The sequence below is a fragment of the Ostreococcus lucimarinus genome, chromosome 13, assembly GCF_000092065.1.
Source record: "Ostreococcus lucimarinus CCE9901 chromosome 13, complete sequence".
Classification (NCBI taxonomy): domain Eukaryota; kingdom Viridiplantae; phylum Chlorophyta; class Mamiellophyceae; order Mamiellales; family Bathycoccaceae; genus Ostreococcus; species Ostreococcus sp. 'lucimarinus'.
This window is the reverse complement of record NC_009367.1, coordinates 480,549-496,176: the sequence shown is the minus strand read 5'-3', so window position 1 is coordinate 496,176 and position 15,628 is coordinate 480,549. Positions and strand designations below refer to the sequence as shown.

Sequence of the window (15,628 nt, the reverse complement as noted above, 5' to 3'; positions counted from 1 at the left end):
TCGGTCGTTCGTGCCGCCGCCTCAATCTCGACCGTTCACGCCGTGCGCGCGCGTCCAGACGTCCGCGCGTCCACGCGTCGCGCGCGACGTTCGCTCTCGAACCCTCGTCGATTCGTCGCCGCGCTCGCGCGACGTCCTCGCGCGCGCGTCTGCGGGCGGCGCGTCGTCGCGCGCGCGCGGGGTCGTATTGGTCCGTGTGGGCTTGACCGAGCCCCCACACACGCGGGTGTTTTCGGTTACCCGCGACGACCGACGCGCGCGGCGCGCGAGAGCGCGACGCGAGCGACGCGCGACGCGAGCGATGCGCGGTGACGTCGCGCGAGCGATCGCGCGGGCGTCGAGACGCGCGATGACGACGCAGACGCACGCGCGAGGCGAAAGAATGGCGATGGCGAAAACGATCGCGGCGGCGACGACGACGACGACGACGACGAGGACGACGCGCGCGAGCGCGAGCGCGCGACGGATGATGAGCGCGAACGCGTCGAAGATCACGGCGGCGCCGATGGTGTACGTGCGGGGAGAGGAGATGACGGCGTACGTCATGGATTTGATTCGCGCGAAGTGGATCGAGCCGCGCGTGGACACGACGGCGTGGCGAGAGTTTGATTTGCGAGCGAAGAATCGAGACGATACCGAAGATCAGGTGCTGCGAGACGTGATCGAGGCCGGGAAGGCGGTGAAGGCGATATTTAAGGAACCGACGGTGACGCCGACGGCGGATCAAGTGAAACGATTGGGGTTGCGAAAGAGCTGGGGGTCGCCGAACGGCGCGATGCGACGCGGATGGAACGGGATTACCATTTCTCGAGACACCATTCACATCGATGGCGTGGAATTGGGATATAAGAAACCGGTGTTCTTCGAGCGACACGCCGTGGGCGGGGAGTACGCGGCGGGGTACAAGAATGTGGGCAAAGGGACTTTGGTCACGACGTTTACGCCGAGCGAAGGCCCAGACGCGGGGAAACCTGTCGAGGTCGATTCGCGCACGATCACCGACAACGAAGCGGCGGTGGTGACGTACCACAATCCGTACGATAACGTGCACGAGCTCGCGCGTTTCTTCTTCGGTCGATGCCTCGAAGCGAAGATTACGCCGTACGTCGTGACGAAGAAGACGGTGTTCAAATGGCAAGAGCCGTTTTGGCAAATCATGAAGAAAGTTTTCGACGAAGAGTACAAGTCCAAGTTCGTCGACGCTGGGGTGATGAAGTCCGGTGACGAGCTCGTGCACTTACTGTCCGACGCGGCGACGATGAAGCTCGTGCAATGGCGCCAAGGCGGATTCGGCATGGCGGCGCACAACTACGACGGCGACGTTTTGACGGATGAGTTAGCCCAGATCCACAAGTCCCCGGGTTTCATCACGAGTAACTTGGTCGGCGTCGATGAAAACGGTACGCTTATCAAAGAATTTGAAGCCTCGCACGGCACCGTCGCCGACATGGACGAAGCGCGTCTGCGCGGCGAAGAGACCTCTCTCAATCCTCTCGGCATGGTTGAAGGTTTAATCGGCGCCATGAACCACGCCGCCGACGTTCACAACGTCGACAAAGAGCGTACGTTAGCGTTTACCGCTAAAATGCGCGCCGTGATTCACCAACTCTTCCGCGAAGGCAAAGGCACGCGCGATTTGAGCGGCCCCTCTGGTTTAACCACCGAACAATTCGTCGACGCCGTCGCCGAACGTCTTTGATTTCGATGGCGTCTCTCACACCCTTGTCATACTAGTGCCGCGTCATTATTACATCACATCACCACCATTAGGCTCGCGCTTTCGATCGCGTCGCGTTTCCCATCGAACGAGCGCGCGGCGAGACGTTTTCGTCCCCGAACCGCGCTCTCGACGACGTCCTAACCCTGGACATTAACGTCGGTATCGTCGTAATTTGACCCTAACGCTGGCGTCACTCGCCGTCGAACGACGCCCGCGTCGTCTGCAATCGCGCATCGCTCGACGAATCGCACGAACGATGAGCTTTGCCACCCAAGCGGCCGCGTCCGACGGCGCTAAGAAGCCGCAAGAGCCCAAGGCGCCGGTAAAAGCCGTCGAACTCGACGGCGGCGCCGCGCTCAAGATCATGAAACATTGCGCCGACGCCGCGCCCGGGAGCGCGACCGGACAGCTGTTGGGGCTGGATATCGGCGCGAGCCTCGACGTGACGGCGTGCTTTCCGTTTCCCAAGGTGACCGCGGACGATCAGTACGATCCGGACGGCTCGTTCGCCGCGGAGGAGGGCGCGGCGTATCAACTCGACATGATGCGGTGCTTGCGAGAGATTAATGTGGATTCGAACATCGTTGGATGGTATCAGAGCACGTATCTCGGGACGTTTTATAACGAGGAACTCATCGCGACGTTTTTGTCCTACTCCGAGAGCTTGCAGCGCTGCGTGTGCGTGGCGTACGATCCGACGTACGCGGAGCAAGGCGTGTGCGCGTTGAAGGCGTTGAAACTGAGTGAAAAGTTTATCGAGGCGTATAAGAATGGCAACGGAGAGTTGACCGTGGAACAGATTCATGAGAAAGGGTTGAAGTGGAATGATGTCGTGGTGGAGGTGCCGCTGACGATTAGGAATAGCGCGCTCGCCACGGCGGTGATGGGCGAGTTGATGCGAGACAAGGATGTGACGCTCAACGACACCGATTACGAGAGATTGGATTTGAGCACGGCGCCGTTCGTGGAGGAGAACATGAAGTTGCTCGGCGAGTGCATGGAGGATTTCGCGAACGAGCAGCAGCGTGTGGCGTATTACCAGCGCAACATGCAGCGGTACCAGTCGCAACACGCCCACTGGTTGCACAAGCGTCGTCAAGAAAACGCGCGTCGACGCGCCGCAGGGGAGGACTTGCTTCCGGAAGAAGATCCCAACTACAAAGCTCCGCAACCGCCGAGTCGCTTGGAGAACTTTTTGATCACCAACCAAGTCGCTGAGCACGTGACTCACCTCGAAAATTTCACCAAGAAGACGTCGGCCAAGCTCGATTTGGTCACCGCGCTGGGGAAGTAAAGTCGTAGCACATCACTCATCTTGTTGCAACAACACACGAAGACGCTAGCAGTTTTGGCACTTCCTGACGTCTCCACGCGTCTACCGTTCACGCATCGAACTGTCGGCGTCCCGAGCGCGCGCCGAGGCGTTGACTCGCGTCTCGCGCGTCCGCCGCGGCGCCTCCCTCACACACCGACTCCGCGCGTCCCTCGACGGCGCGCGCTCGACGCGAACGCATCACGGTCGCGATGATGGTGGCCATCCCCCCCGCCCTCGCGCGCGCGCACGACGCGTTCGCGACGCTGGAACCGTTCCTCGCGCCCCTGGGCGAGTGGACCGCGAAAGTCGTCACCGGAAACCCCGCGCACGACGTCGCTCGCGCGCTATTCACGTACTACTTCATGTCCATCGCGTGTAACGCGTTCATCATGCTCGTGTCCCTGTGTTTCAGCCGCAGAGTCGTCGGGGCGAAGCGTTTCGACGCGATGAAGCCGCACGAGCGAACGACTTGGCACACGAATTTGTGCACGTTTTGGCCCGCGTTCGCGGTCACGGCGTACGCGCTGCCGGCGATCGCGACATTTTCGGGGAAGAGCGATTCGTTCGTGAGCGATGTGAGCGCGCTGACGTCGAAGGCGTGTGGGTTGTCGATCGGTTACATGACGTGGGACTTGGGAGTGATTTTAGCGCGTTGGGACGATCAAGTCGTGGCGTATGGAGGGAAAGGCGCGCTGTACTTGTTCATCGTGCATCACGTGTTTTCCATCGTGCTGTGGCCGTACGCGCTGATGCGACACTTGTGCGCGTATCACATAAACTATTTTCTCGTGAGCGAGGTGACGAATTTTAACATGTCGCTTCGATGGATTTTAGCGGCTCTAAACATGTCCAACACGAAACTGTATTTGATCAACGGCTTGGCGTGGATTCCATTGTTTTTGGGCGTCCGCGTGGTTGTCATACCGCGACTTTTCGCGGCGTACATGAACTCGGATTGGGGAGTATTGACGACGCCACAATACTACGCCGCGCTTTTGACGCTTCCCATTCCGTCGCTCTTAAACTTGTATTGGGCGCAACAAATCGTCGTCGGAGCGGCGAAATTCTTAATCACGGGCGAGGACGTGCTGAAACAAGATTAGTTCTCGCGTAGCAAACAGGTTGTAAACGAGGGCAAAGTTAAGAAATGCTTTGTGCGTAAAAAATACATGGTCTAAAACGGCGCCGTCACGCCTCTCGCGGACAACTCCGCGTACACCTCGTAAGCGATGGCTAACATCGCTAATCGTCCATGAATCATCTCCTTACGCGCGGTGAAGATTCCGACATCCTTCTTACTTTTGGGATCGCCGCCGTACGTCTTCCCCAAAAAGCTCGGCGCCGCCGACGCCGCGGCGACCACCGCCAACACCGCCGCGAACAACAACACGTGATCGTGCGCTTGCGTCACGAACCCCGTTCCCGTGGTGTACTGCCGCCACAGTCCGCACACGATCCCAATCTGCGCCGCTCGTCCGTTTACCGTCTCGGGCGCCCAACCCGAGAACGCCAGCGCGTCGAACGCGCTTCTTCCCTCCACGCGTCCTCCTCGCGCGTCTCGCGTCGCCTTCGCGCGCTCAAGAGCCTCACTCACGGGCACCATGACGTTATCGTTCGCTTTCGGCGCCTCCACCGCGCTCGATCGCACCGCTCGACGTCGCTGTTCGTTCGGTGGCGGAGTCGACGTCGACGAACTCGACGCCGCCGCCGCGTCTTTTCGACGGAACGGACACGCCGACCCGAGCGCGCACGAGCGCACGGCGGTGTACATTTTCGCGCGCGCGACTTTTCGGGGCGAGCGTCGCGGAGTGCGGCGGTGGCGACGCGCCACTGAAAAGTGTGCGGCGCGTGGACAGACTGTGCGTCGCGTCGCGTCGAGGGTCGCAAAATTTTAATTCGTTTTACATGATTAGCGTCGACGCCGACGCGGGCCGACGTCGCGATGATGAACATTGATGCGCGCGATCGCGATCACGGCCCCGAGGCGCAGAGCTTGGCGCCGAAAGCCACGCACGAAAAGAATTTCGCCTTGACGAGGACGAAGAGCCAGTGCAGCGAACCGTTTGGCTGAATGCTCGTCGTGAAACTCACGAGGACGCTGACTATGGTGAACAGAAGACCGTACGTCGCGATGCGTTCGTTGATGCGCTGTAAGCGCACTTCCACGGATGCTTGGACGAGGGAAGTGGTGCGCTCGAGGGCGTCGCTGAGAATTTTCGCTTGCTCGGCGACGGCGTAGATGGTGCTCACCGCCGGGTCGATGCGCTTCTTGACGAAGAGCGGTAAGAAGCGAATCTCGTACCCGAGACGCGTGAAACTGGCTTCTGCTAGGCGAAGCTCGATGATCTCGAGATACGACGCCGTCGTGAGGGCGACGAGCTTCGTTCGCGTCACGAGCTGCGTGATGGCTTGCTCGAGTTCGGTGATTTGCGTCACAAACTCTTGCTGGTCTTTGTGCCCGCGCGCAGTGGCTTTCGATCGGCGCAGCTCGCGCGATAGCGTTTCGTACCGCTCGTTCAAGCCGGCTAGAAGTGGGAACTTGGACTTGGCCATGGGTAAACGTTGCAGAATCATGAGTCGATATTGCTCGAGGGCGAAGAAGCGTTGCAACTGTCGCCCCGCGCGAATAAACGTGCTGTCTCCCGGGGGCACGACCACGAGCGTGGTCATCGCGCCCGAATCATCGAGCTCATAGTTGGCAAACATGCGACTCCCATCGCCTATGCCACATCCCACGAGCGAGCCGGCGTCCCATTCCAATACCGCGTCTTCCTCGTCCATCGACGCGTTGACCTTGTCCTCGTACAGCGTCGATCCGAGCGCTTTGCGAATGGCGTTCAATTCTTTCAGCGTCGGCTCTTCGCTTCGCGATGGCTGCGAAAGCTGTCTAAATACCGCGTGATTCACCAAGAAAACCTTGCCCGGAATGTCAGCCAACCAATCGTGCGGTAACAACCACTGCCACGGCGTGATGCGCGTTCCGAGCGACGCCTTCATGTTCCCCGGACCGCTCAGCGTGATCGTCTCGAATTCCGTGTGCCTTTGCATGCGTAAGTTGAACCCAGAGCCAAGATTCAGCGTGACGTCGGACCAACCGCGTTCGATACCGTCGAGCGTTTCTTCCACGAGCTCCTTCGGCATGGTGTAGTGCGCCAAGAGTTGCTCGATGCACTCGCGATACGCCAACCCTTCCTCGCGCGTGAACTTCCCGGTTTCATCGTACTCGCGATACCACGCTATGTGTAGAACTTCACCCTTCAACGGCACAAACGGTCGCGACCGCGTCTCCGCGCTCAACGCTCGCCTTTGTCCGAGCCCGCGGTCCGCCGTCGACTTCTTCGCCTCTCGTCCCTCCGCGTCCTCGTCCACCGACTCGCTCGTCGACGCCTCGCTCGCGCCGGCGTCACCGTTCGCACCATCATCCACCACCACCGCGGACGCGTCCTCGCCCTCCATCGCTTCGACGTCCTCGTCCCGAACGCTCGTCGTTCGCGCGTCGCTCGCGCGCGTCCTCGTCCCGCGCGTCGTCGCGCTCGACCCGTCCCGCGCGTTCCAAGCGTCGAGCCATCGCGATGCGCGCGTCGCGCGCGCCGCGCGCATCGCGTCTTCAACGCGCGCGCGCGCCGCGTCGTCGCCGATCGTCGCGCGTCGCGTCGCGCGCGCGTCGAAACCGCTTTCCGAACGCCCCCTCTCGAGCGCGCGTCGCGCCTTCGTCCGTCGCGCGCGTCGCGCGTCGCGCGCGACGACGCGCGCCGGCGCGCGCGCGGGCGCGACGCGCATGTTCGCGGCGACGCGCGTCGAGCGCGCGATCGCGCGTCGCGAATTGACGCGCGGCGCGGCGTCGCCGCGACTCTTATCCGTCCCGGTCGCACTCACGCGCGCGCGACGGCGACGCGCGCGCGCGAGCGACGCGCGCGGGCGGCGACATGCGGTGGGTGCGCGCGGAGCGCGACGCGCGCGCGCGCGCGTCGAACGCGGCGCGCGGGGAGGCGCAATCGCGCGATGAAGACGCGCGCGCGTCGACGTCGGCGGATGCCGAAGCGGCGCGGGCGGCGTCGCTGCGCCCGGCGACGCGGGCGAACGTTCGACGGGAGATCATGACGATGAACGACGGCACCGAACGCGAGATCACGGTGGACGCGCGGTTTAAGTGCGCGAAGTGCGCGCGCGGGAGCTCGTGCTTCGCCGTGCACCGAGCGACGAGCGCGGTGAGCGGGATGCGAGCGAAACGGCGGTATAACGAACGGAAAAAGGCGAAAAAGACGAAGAGTAAATACGCGTCGGACGTCGAGGGCGGCGGGCGAGGGTCGAGGGCGCGCGCGGACGCGGATCCGGTCGGGGCGACGCTGGCGCTGATACGAGACGGACACAGGCCGACGGCGAAGACGTTTACGGCGGTGATTAGCACGCTAGGCGCGATGGGACGCGCGAAAGAGGCTTTGGACGATGTGTTGCCGATGATCGAGGAGTATGGCGATGACGTCGATGTGGCGGTGTGGAACGCCGTGGCGCACGCGTTTTGCGCCGGCGGAGACCCGGCGGGGGCGGAGAAAATCGTGGATAGAATGGTCGGCGAAGACGGCGTGGGCGTGAACGGGGCGACGCATCCGGAGATCATATACACGTACGCGAAGCGTGGAGAGGCAAATAGAGTGTATAGGTTGATCAGACGAATGTCGAGCGAGCATGGAATAATCCCAGACGAACGCGCGTATAACGCGTTTTTGCGAGGCTTGTGCGAGCGGGACGATCTCGAGGACGCCGAGGAAGTGCTCAGACGATGGAACAACGAAAAGTTCGACTTGGAGCGACAGAGTGACCGCGGTGGGCGAGTGTCGAAGCCGAGCGCGGCGTCATACGGGTTACTCATCGACGCGTGGACGCGTCGCGGAAACATGCTCGCCGCGCGCAAGCTTTTACAACAGATGCAATGGGAGCGCATCGCGCCCTCACTGCCGCTGTTTAACATGCTCATAGACGGATACCTCAAGCAAGAAAACATGCGCGCTGCGGAAGGGCTGTTTCGCGAGCTCGAATCGAGTGGAACGTGGGATATGGAGTCGTTGGGGATCAAACCAGACAACGTGACGTACACGTTGTTTTTAGATTATTGGGCGAATCAAGGCCAAGTCGACGCGTGCGAGCGAATCTTCAATCGCATGCATCGCAAGGAAGTCGCGCCAGACGTCACAGCTTACGGGACGTTGGTAAAGGCGTACGCGCGCGCGCGCGATTCCGACGGCGCTGAGGCGGTTTTGGATCGACTCGCCGAGGCAAAGGTGGCTCCGTCGGTGGCTATTTACAGCGCCGTCGTCGCCGCACATTGTACGATTGGTAACATGTCGCGCGCGCGCGACGTACTCGAGCGCATGTTCGACGCGGGCTTGCGCCCGAACGAGCGTACGTTCGCTCATTTCGCGTGGGGATACGGCCAACTGGAAGACATCAACGGTATTGCCGAGGTGGCGAAGTTAATGCTCGCGAGCGGGCTCAAACTCAAGGGTGCGAACCGCACCGCCATCGTGCGCGCGTGCGAAGAGTGCGGAATGAGCATGAGCGCCGTACAAGCGCTGCTGGATCGAATCAATCCCGAAATGACGCAGCGCAAGGGCGTGTGGAAACGAGACGGCGGCGAGCCGAAACCCAAATCCAATCGAGCCGCCGCCGCCGCCGCCGACGAGGACCTCGAACCGTCAACGCTCGAACCGACGAAGACGAAAGAAATCTACGGAGGTCCGGAGTCCACCGCGCGTCGGGTGTCGCTTTCCCAGCGTGTAGAGTCCCTCGACGAAGACGACGACGACGGCGATACGGGCGCCGTGGACGCGCCGCCGGCGAGCTCGGATTGGCCTCGCAAAGTCTCCACTCGCGCCGTCGCCATCGCGCACCGCGCGTCCTCGCGCGCGCGCCCTATCCGTCGCACATTTACACGAACGAACGCGCGCGCGTTCGCGATCACGCGAGCCCTCGGCGCTGCTTCGATGTAATGTCAAACCGCTTCGCTTAGCTTCGCTCGCGTTCTCGCGCTTCGCCTCGCCGCGCGCCTCACCGCATTCATCGTCGCACCACCGTCGTCCGCGCGGGACGCGGCGCGCGCGCTCGCGCGATGGCACCACCGCACACCGACCTCCCGATCCGCGTGCTCGCGTGCGACGAGCTCGGATACGTCCGCGCGTTCGCCACGGACCCCGCCGCCGGCGGCGACGCGGCCGAAGACTTGACGCTGATTGGGAAATTCGGCGCGCTCGACCGCGCGCGACGCGCGGTGCGCGCGCGCGCGGTGTGCGAATTGCGCGGCGCGAGCGATGCGAGCGGACCGCGGGTGGTGTGCGCGCGAAAAGGCGGCGCGGTGGAGGTGATGGAGGCGAGGAGCGGGACGCGCTCGACGGCGACGTTGACGCTGTCGAAAGAAATCGTCGACGCGCACGCGTGGTGCGAGGGAGACGAGCGTGGAACGTCGTGGGAACGCATGCACGTCGTCGCCGTGCACGACGACGGTGAGGTTGGGGTGCATGGAATCGTGAATGAATACGGCGACGAAACGTGGCGAGAAACCGGGACGTTTCGAGCGTGCGGCGACGCGACGAGCTCCGATCTCGACGCAAGATTGGGGAGATTGGTGCTGGGAGGTAAGGGCCAAGGGAACGATGTCGTGGTGTACGACGTACACGAACAGAAACGGACGTATAAGGCGAAACCACCTCCGCCAAATTGGTTGGGGTACCGAGCGCCGCCTTGGGTGAGCGCGACGTGTTTCGCGTCGACGAGCGAATGCGCGCGCTTCTTCGTCGGCACGGGAGAGCATAGATTTAGACACTACGATACGCGCGCGGATAAGCGCGCGGTGCTGGACTTGGACGTCGGTAAGGGCGTGATCACGAGCGTGGCGAGCTCGGCGGATGGTTACGAGGCGTACGTCGCCAACGCTCGCGGGATGTTTGAAATCGTCGATCTTCGCGCGGGAAAAACGCGAGGGAAGTTTAAGGGAAACTCCGGGAGCATTCGTCAAGTCGCGGTCCATCCCGACGGCGCGCACGTGGCGTGCGCGGGTTTGGATCAATACGTGCGCGTCTACGACACCGCGACGCGCAAGTGCGTCGCCTCTGCGTACGCCAAGCAACCGCTCACGGCCATCGTCTTCGACGCCCACACGCCAGCGTTTGAGGCGGCGAGCGTCAAAAAATCGTCAAAAAAGAAGAAACGAGCGCCCGACGTCGACGACGACGACGCTCGCGCGGAAAAGAAAGCCAAGAAGAAGAAGAAGAAGATTCGCGAGTGCGCCGTCGCCGTCGACGACGCCGCGCCGAAGAAGAAGAAGAAGAAGAAATCCAAAGAATGACGCCACACGACGTTCAATTCCGTACGTTCAAGTTTAATTCTCTACGCTAGCGTTACACATTACTCGATACAACTCACGCGCGTCGCTTCGACCGCGACTCCGCGCGTCTCGCGCTCTCAGTGCACGATTTTCGCCCCCCCCCCGAACGCCCCCTTTCTCGCGAACCGCACCGCCATCGGCTCGACGACCCCTTCCCCTCGCGCCCACGCGCCCTCGCGCGCCTGTCTCGCCCCCTGCAGCGCCCACAGCACGACGCTCGCGATCGCCAACACGACGAGTTTCCACAGTTTGTTTCGCAACCGCTGCTTCATGACGCTCGGCGTCGGCGCGCCCACGCGCACGACGTCGCCGTGCAGCAGATCGCGCACGCGCGGATGGAGCACGTCTTCGGGATCGACGCCGAGCGTCGACGGCGTCGCGCGCGCGCCCGCCCGCGTCAGCGACGTCGGCATGGCGCCATTGAGTGACGCGGGCGTCTCGACGCGTCGCGATGTCCCGGCGCGCGTTCGGCGCGCTCGCGCGCGCGTGGCGCGCCGCGCGCGACGCGGACGTCGACCAACGATGCGCCGCGACGCTCGCCGCGCGCGCGACGACGACGACGACGACGACGACGACGACGACGACGAAAACGCACCGCGGCGAGCGACCCTACGGCGCGACGGGACCGTCGCGCGTCGCGAAACCGCCGAAACCGCCCACGAAGCGGTCGACGATCGACGTGACGATCGACGTGACGCCCGCGGACGCGCGCGACGGGCGAGACGCGAGGGAAGAGGACGGACGCGGTGGGTTGACGCCCGAACGCGCGACGGCGCTGCTGGACAAGCACATCGTCGGACAGACGGAGGCGAAGCGGGCGTGCGCGGTGGCGCTTCGGAATCGATGGCGGCGACACAGGATCGGGAAACCGATGCGAGACGAAATCGTGCCGAAAAATATCCTGATGATCGGCCCGACGGGGTGCGGGAAGACGGAAATCGCGCGACGATTGGCGAAGATTACGGATTCGCCCTTCGTAAAGGTGGAGGCGACGAAATTTACAGAGGTTGGATTTCACGGGCGAGACGTCGATCAGATCATTCGAGATTTGGTGGATAATGGGATCGCGGTGACGAAACAAAAGATGCGCGCGAAGTTTGAAAAGTTTGTGGAGGAGTTGATCGAGAATAAAATTTTAGATTTTGTGTGCGGGGAGGGGGCCAACGACGAGACGCGCGAGGCGTTTCGGACGTTGTATCGAGACGGTACTTTGGACGATCGCACGATCGAGGTTGAGTTGCCGGATTCGGGTGGGCAAAACATGAAGATCGACCCGAGCGGGGGACCGATTCCCATTCACGAATTAGTCATCAAGGTTGATAAATTGTTCGGAAACCGCAAGAGCACGTCCAAGCGTAAAATGACGGTGGCCGAGTGCAAACCTTTGATCGAAGAGATGGAGTTTGACAACTTGTTGTCCGCGGAGACGATCGCGAAAGAGGCGATCACGGCGGTGGAGAACGATGGGATCGTGTTCATAGATGAGATTGATAAGATTGTGTCGTCGAGCGATTACCGTCACGGCGCCGACGCGAGCTCCGAGGGCGTGCAGCGCGACTTGTTGCCGATCATCGAAGGCTCCGTCGTGAGCACGAAGCACGGCAACGTCAACACCGACCACATCTTGTTCATAGCCTCCGGAGCGTTCCACAGCGCGAAACCGAGCGACATGCTCGCCGAGTTACAGGGACGATTGCCCATTCGCGTCGAGCTCAAAGGTTTGACCGAGCGCGACTTGTACCGAATTTTAACCGAACCGGAGATGAACATGATCGCGCAACAAAAGGCGCTCATGAAGACGGAAGGGATCGATTTAGAGTTCACGAACGAAGCGATCGAGCACATCGCGAGCATCGCGGCCAAGGTGAACAAAACGGTCGACAACATCGGCGCCAGACGACTGCACACCGTGCTCGAACGCATCGTCGAGGATTTGTCGTTTGACGCGCCCGAGAGATATGCGAAATTCGTCGCGGCGGGCGGCAAAGGCGAGCTGCAGGTCAAGATTGGCGTCAAAGATATCGACGACGCGATCGGCAACATGCTCAAGCAAGAGGACTTGAGTCGATTTGTACTTTAGGGAAACGTTTCATCGTCATCGCTTGTTTTTTAATCACAACAATCATCAGTCATCCATTTTACTACCATCGTCTGGATCGTTGCCCGTCGGCGACGGCGGCTTCGCGCCTTCGTCCATCGCTCGCGTCGGTCGCACGTAGCTGCTCTTATACCGGCGACCGCGTCGCGCGACGCATTCGTACAATCGCGTTTGGTACGAATCCGCGTCCTCTCGTTCGTCGCGCAGCAACTTGGTCGAGGCGGCGTACGCGCCGCCTGCCCGGCATTCAAAGCACACGATGCGCGTCGAACACCCCGCGTTCTTGCCCTCCCCGTGGATCGGAGGAAACACCTCGGGCGGTTGGCACCGTCCGTGAAACATTCTTTCGCACCCGACGCACTCGTGCAGCAAATCCGCCACCGTTCCGATGGACGTTTGAATCCCCCCCCCGCAGTTCCCGCACGTCCCGCGCGTCAAATCCTCCTCGTGCGCCGCCTCGTACTCCAAAAAATAATTCTCATACGCCGTCAGCATGCGATTCCCGCAATCCGTCATCGTGTGATTTTCGTAGTGATTAAACATGTTTCTGAAAATCTCCGCCGCCTTGATTCGCTCCTTCGCGCTCGTCCTCGACGCGAACCCCCCCAGCGAGCACACCTGTCGGTACAGGTGCAAGCAATCCAGCGGCGCACCCGTGCGCCCGACGACTCGATCCAAATTCGCCCAGCACTGCTCCCAATCCCGTCCTCGCTCCTGATGAAACCGCATCAAATCAAACGTGAAATCCTCCAGCGAGCACGCCGCCAGCGCCGGTCGTCGCCACGCCGCGCTCGCGATCGTCCCGCGTCCGCGGCGCGTCCACGCCGGGCAAAACCCATCGTCGCCGTCGTCCCGTCCCGTCGGCGTCTTCACCGCCGTCGTCGCCGCCGTCGTCGTCGTCGTCGTCGTCGTCGTCGTCGTCGCGCGCGTCCCGTCGTCGTCGTCGTCGCCGTCGATCGCGGTCGTCGTCGCGCCCGCGCGTCGCGCGTCGTCGTCGCGCGTCGCGGCGTCCATCGTCGTCGTCGCCGACGCGACGCGCGACGCGCGTCGTCGTCGCGCGATGGCGTCGCGATTCGACGCGCGCGCGCGTCACATCGGCGCGCCGATCGAGGCGTCGAATCCGATGTTCGGCACGCTCGGAAGCCTGTTCGCGAGCGGACCGAGGCTGAAGTACGACCTCGGGCGCGAGTTCGCGTGTCGCGCGTTCGGCGTGTGGACGCACCGACGCGGGACGTGCCAGGTGCGACGAACGAACGCGACGCGACGCGAAGGATGAGTGAATGAATGAATGAATGAATGAATGAATGAATGAATGAATGCGTCTGATGACGATGATTGACGAAAGGAAACGCGCGCAGGAGACGGGAGAGGAACACTCGATATTCACGTTTCACGCGGACGTGAATCGCGATCAACAGCGGGTGAGGCTGGCGAAGAACGGGGCGCGACGGATGAAGACGCTTCGACACCCAAACGTGCTGCTGGTGAAGGACGTGATCGAGATCGAGAGCGGGAACGAGCTGACGATACACGTCGTGACGGAGGCGGTGACGCCGCTGGAGGCGCACCTGCGGGAGGCGCCGATCGGGGGGGGGGGGAACGGGCAGAGGGATGATTATTTTTCGCTCGGGGTGCGGGAAATCGCGACGGCGGTGGCGTTCTTGAGCAACGATTGTAAGCTCGTGCACGGGGGGGTCGGGCTGAGCGCGGTGGTGGTGACGGAGCGGTTAGACTGGAAGTTACACGGGTTCGATCTGTGCAGCGAGCTGGAGAGCATCGGACACGGGGTGAACGGGGACGCGGCGCTCATTCGCGGGGCGTATCTGGTGCCGGATCAATACAAGCCGGAGGAGTACAGAAGGGGAGACTGGGTGATCATTCCCGAAGGGCCGCCGTGGGCGATCGACGCGTGGGGGTTGGGATGCTTGATTCAGGAGGTGTACAGCGGCGGCGCTCTGCGCGGGACGGACCAGTTGCGCGAGATTGATCAAATCCCAAAGTCGCTGCTGAAGGATTATCAGCGTCTTCTCGGCTCGCAACCTGCGCGACGGTACAACCCGAAGAAGCTCATCGAGAACAAAGAGGCGTTTTCGAACAAGCTCGTGGAGACGATCACGTTCATCAACAACTTGGCGTTGAAGGATTCGATTGAAAAGGAACGATTCTTCGGCCACCTGCCGCGCGTGTTGGAGCAACTCGCCCAGGCGCCCGTGCAAAAGAAAATCTTACCCATGTTGTGCGACGCGCTGTCGTTTAATCAAGCGCCGCATCAAGCCATCTTACCCATGCTCCTCGCCGCAGAGGAGGTTCCGCGCGATCAGTATCAAAAACTCGTCATCCCGACGGTCATGAAGCTTTACGAGGCGCCGGATAAGATGATTCGACTGGATTTGTTGGAAAATTTGACGCGATATGCCGACCACGTGCCGGATGCCATGATGGATGATCCGTTGTACGAACGTCTACAGACCGGCTTCGCGCACAACGACTCCAACGTGCGCGAGATGACGCTGAAGGGGGCGCTGACGTTGGTGCCGCGACTCTCCGAGCGCGTCATCACGGCGTCGCTTTTGAGGCATTTGAGCAAGTTGCAGATTGATGAAGATCCGGCGATTCGCGCCAACACGACGATTTGCCTAGGAAACATCGCAAAGTATTTGAGTCAAGCGACGGCGAAGCGGGTGTTGCTGAACGCGTTCACAAGATCGCTCAAGGATGGATTTCCGCCCGCGCGACTGGCGGGTCTCATGGCGCTCGAGCACACGACGCAATATTATGAACCGTTAGAAGTGAGCCAGCGGTTGATCCCAGCGCTCGCGCCGCTCATGACGGACATCGAAAAAGACGTGCGAACGCGCGCGTTCACCGTACTTGAGTTGTACGTGCAAGGGTTAAAAGGGCACTCAGAGGCGCTCGAACTCGGCCCCGAAGCGGCGGCGGCGCACGTCGAGGCGCAACAACAGAAAGGGCACGCGAACGCGGCTAAACGCGCGGCAAACATGCTTTCGTGGGCTGTGAACATGGCAGCGACGAAAATAGGCGGACCAGATGACGCGCACGAACCGGTTGATCTTCAGAATGAACGATTGATGGCGAAATCATTCAGTTCGGCGGCGC

General features: G+C 61.7%; 11 protein-coding genes across 11 annotated transcripts; 7 read left to right on the top strand and 4 right to left on the bottom strand.

Annotated features, from left to right (window-relative positions):
• Positions 1 to 502: 502 nt before the first annotated feature.
• OSTLU_47417 (predicted protein) lies at positions 503 to 1,724 on the top strand. The gene has a single exon (XM_001421130.1). It carries the CDS (start codon positions 506 to 508, stop codon positions 1,697 to 1,699), a length of 1,194 nt encoding a protein of 397 aa, XP_001421167.1. The 5' UTR covers positions 503 to 505; the 3' UTR covers positions 1,700 to 1,724.
• Positions 1,725 to 1,976: 252 nt separating this feature from the next.
• OSTLU_41604 (predicted protein) lies at positions 1,977 to 3,014 on the top strand (the record flags this gene model as incomplete). Its single annotated transcript, XM_001421129.1, has 1 exon — positions 1,977 to 3,014. One exon carries the CDS (start codon positions 1,977 to 1,979, stop codon positions 3,012 to 3,014), a length of 1,038 nt encoding a protein of 345 aa, XP_001421166.1.
• Positions 3,015 to 3,397: 383 nt separating this feature from the next.
• OSTLU_27268 (predicted protein) lies at positions 3,398 to 4,138 on the top strand (the record flags this gene model as incomplete). Its single annotated transcript, XM_001421128.1, has 1 exon — positions 3,398 to 4,138. The coding sequence occupies one exon, from the start codon at positions 3,398 to 3,400 to the stop codon at positions 4,136 to 4,138; it is 741 nt and encodes a 246-aa protein (XP_001421165.1).
• Positions 4,139 to 4,209: 71 nt separating this feature from the next.
• On the bottom strand, positions 4,210 to 4,638 carry ELIP/CBR13b (possible early light inducible or carotene biosynthesis related protein; the record flags this gene model as incomplete). Its single annotated transcript, XM_001420978.1, has 1 exon — positions 4,210 to 4,638. One exon carries the CDS (start codon positions 4,636 to 4,638, stop codon positions 4,210 to 4,212), a length of 429 nt encoding a protein of 142 aa, XP_001421015.1.
• Positions 4,639 to 4,954: 316 nt separating this feature from the next.
• Positions 4,955 to 6,860, bottom strand: OSTLU_27266 (predicted protein). Its single transcript, XM_001420977.1, has one exon. It carries the CDS (start codon positions 6,489 to 6,491, stop codon positions 5,007 to 5,009), a length of 1,485 nt encoding a protein of 494 aa, XP_001421014.1. The 5' UTR covers positions 6,492 to 6,860; the 3' UTR covers positions 4,955 to 5,006.
• A 110-nt stretch (positions 6,861 to 6,970) lies between these two features.
• On the top strand, positions 6,971 to 9,022 carry OSTLU_89032 (predicted protein; the record flags this gene model as incomplete). Its single annotated transcript, XM_001421127.1, has 1 exon — positions 6,971 to 9,022. A coding segment is annotated over one exon (2,052 nt), but the record flags the coding sequence as incomplete, so codon positions are not given.
• A 78-nt stretch (positions 9,023 to 9,100) lies between these two features.
• On the top strand, positions 9,101 to 10,378 carry OSTLU_27264 (predicted protein). The gene has a single exon (XM_001421126.1). It carries the CDS (start codon positions 9,142 to 9,144, stop codon positions 10,372 to 10,374), a length of 1,233 nt encoding a protein of 410 aa, XP_001421163.1. The 5' UTR covers positions 9,101 to 9,141; the 3' UTR covers positions 10,375 to 10,378.
• A 112-nt stretch (positions 10,379 to 10,490) lies between these two features.
• On the bottom strand, positions 10,491 to 10,826 carry OSTLU_27263 (predicted protein; the record flags this gene model as incomplete). Its single annotated transcript, XM_001420976.1, has 1 exon — positions 10,491 to 10,826. One exon carries the CDS (start codon positions 10,824 to 10,826, stop codon positions 10,491 to 10,493), a length of 336 nt encoding a protein of 111 aa, XP_001421013.1.
• A 38-nt stretch (positions 10,827 to 10,864) lies between these two features.
• On the top strand, positions 10,865 to 12,493 carry ClpY_13 (ClpYQ (HslUV)-type protease, ATP-dependent subunit ClpY (HslU); the record flags this gene model as incomplete). Its single annotated transcript, XM_001421125.1, has 1 exon — positions 10,865 to 12,493. One exon carries the CDS (start codon positions 10,865 to 10,867, stop codon positions 12,491 to 12,493), a length of 1,629 nt encoding a protein of 542 aa, XP_001421162.1.
• A 45-nt stretch (positions 12,494 to 12,538) lies between these two features.
• On the bottom strand, positions 12,539 to 13,525 carry OSTLU_27261 (predicted protein; the record flags this gene model as incomplete). Its single annotated transcript, XM_001420975.1, has 1 exon — positions 12,539 to 13,525. The coding sequence occupies one exon, from the start codon at positions 13,523 to 13,525 to the stop codon at positions 12,539 to 12,541; it is 987 nt and encodes a 328-aa protein (XP_001421012.1).
• A 109-nt stretch (positions 13,526 to 13,634) lies between these two features.
• Positions 13,635 to 15,591, top strand: OSTLU_41554 (predicted protein; the record flags this gene model as incomplete). Its single annotated transcript, XM_001421124.1, has 2 exons — positions 13,635 to 13,751; positions 13,870 to 15,591. Coding segments are annotated over 2 exons (1,839 nt in total), but the record flags the coding sequence as incomplete, so codon positions are not given.
• Positions 15,592 to 15,628: the final 37 nt, after the last annotated feature.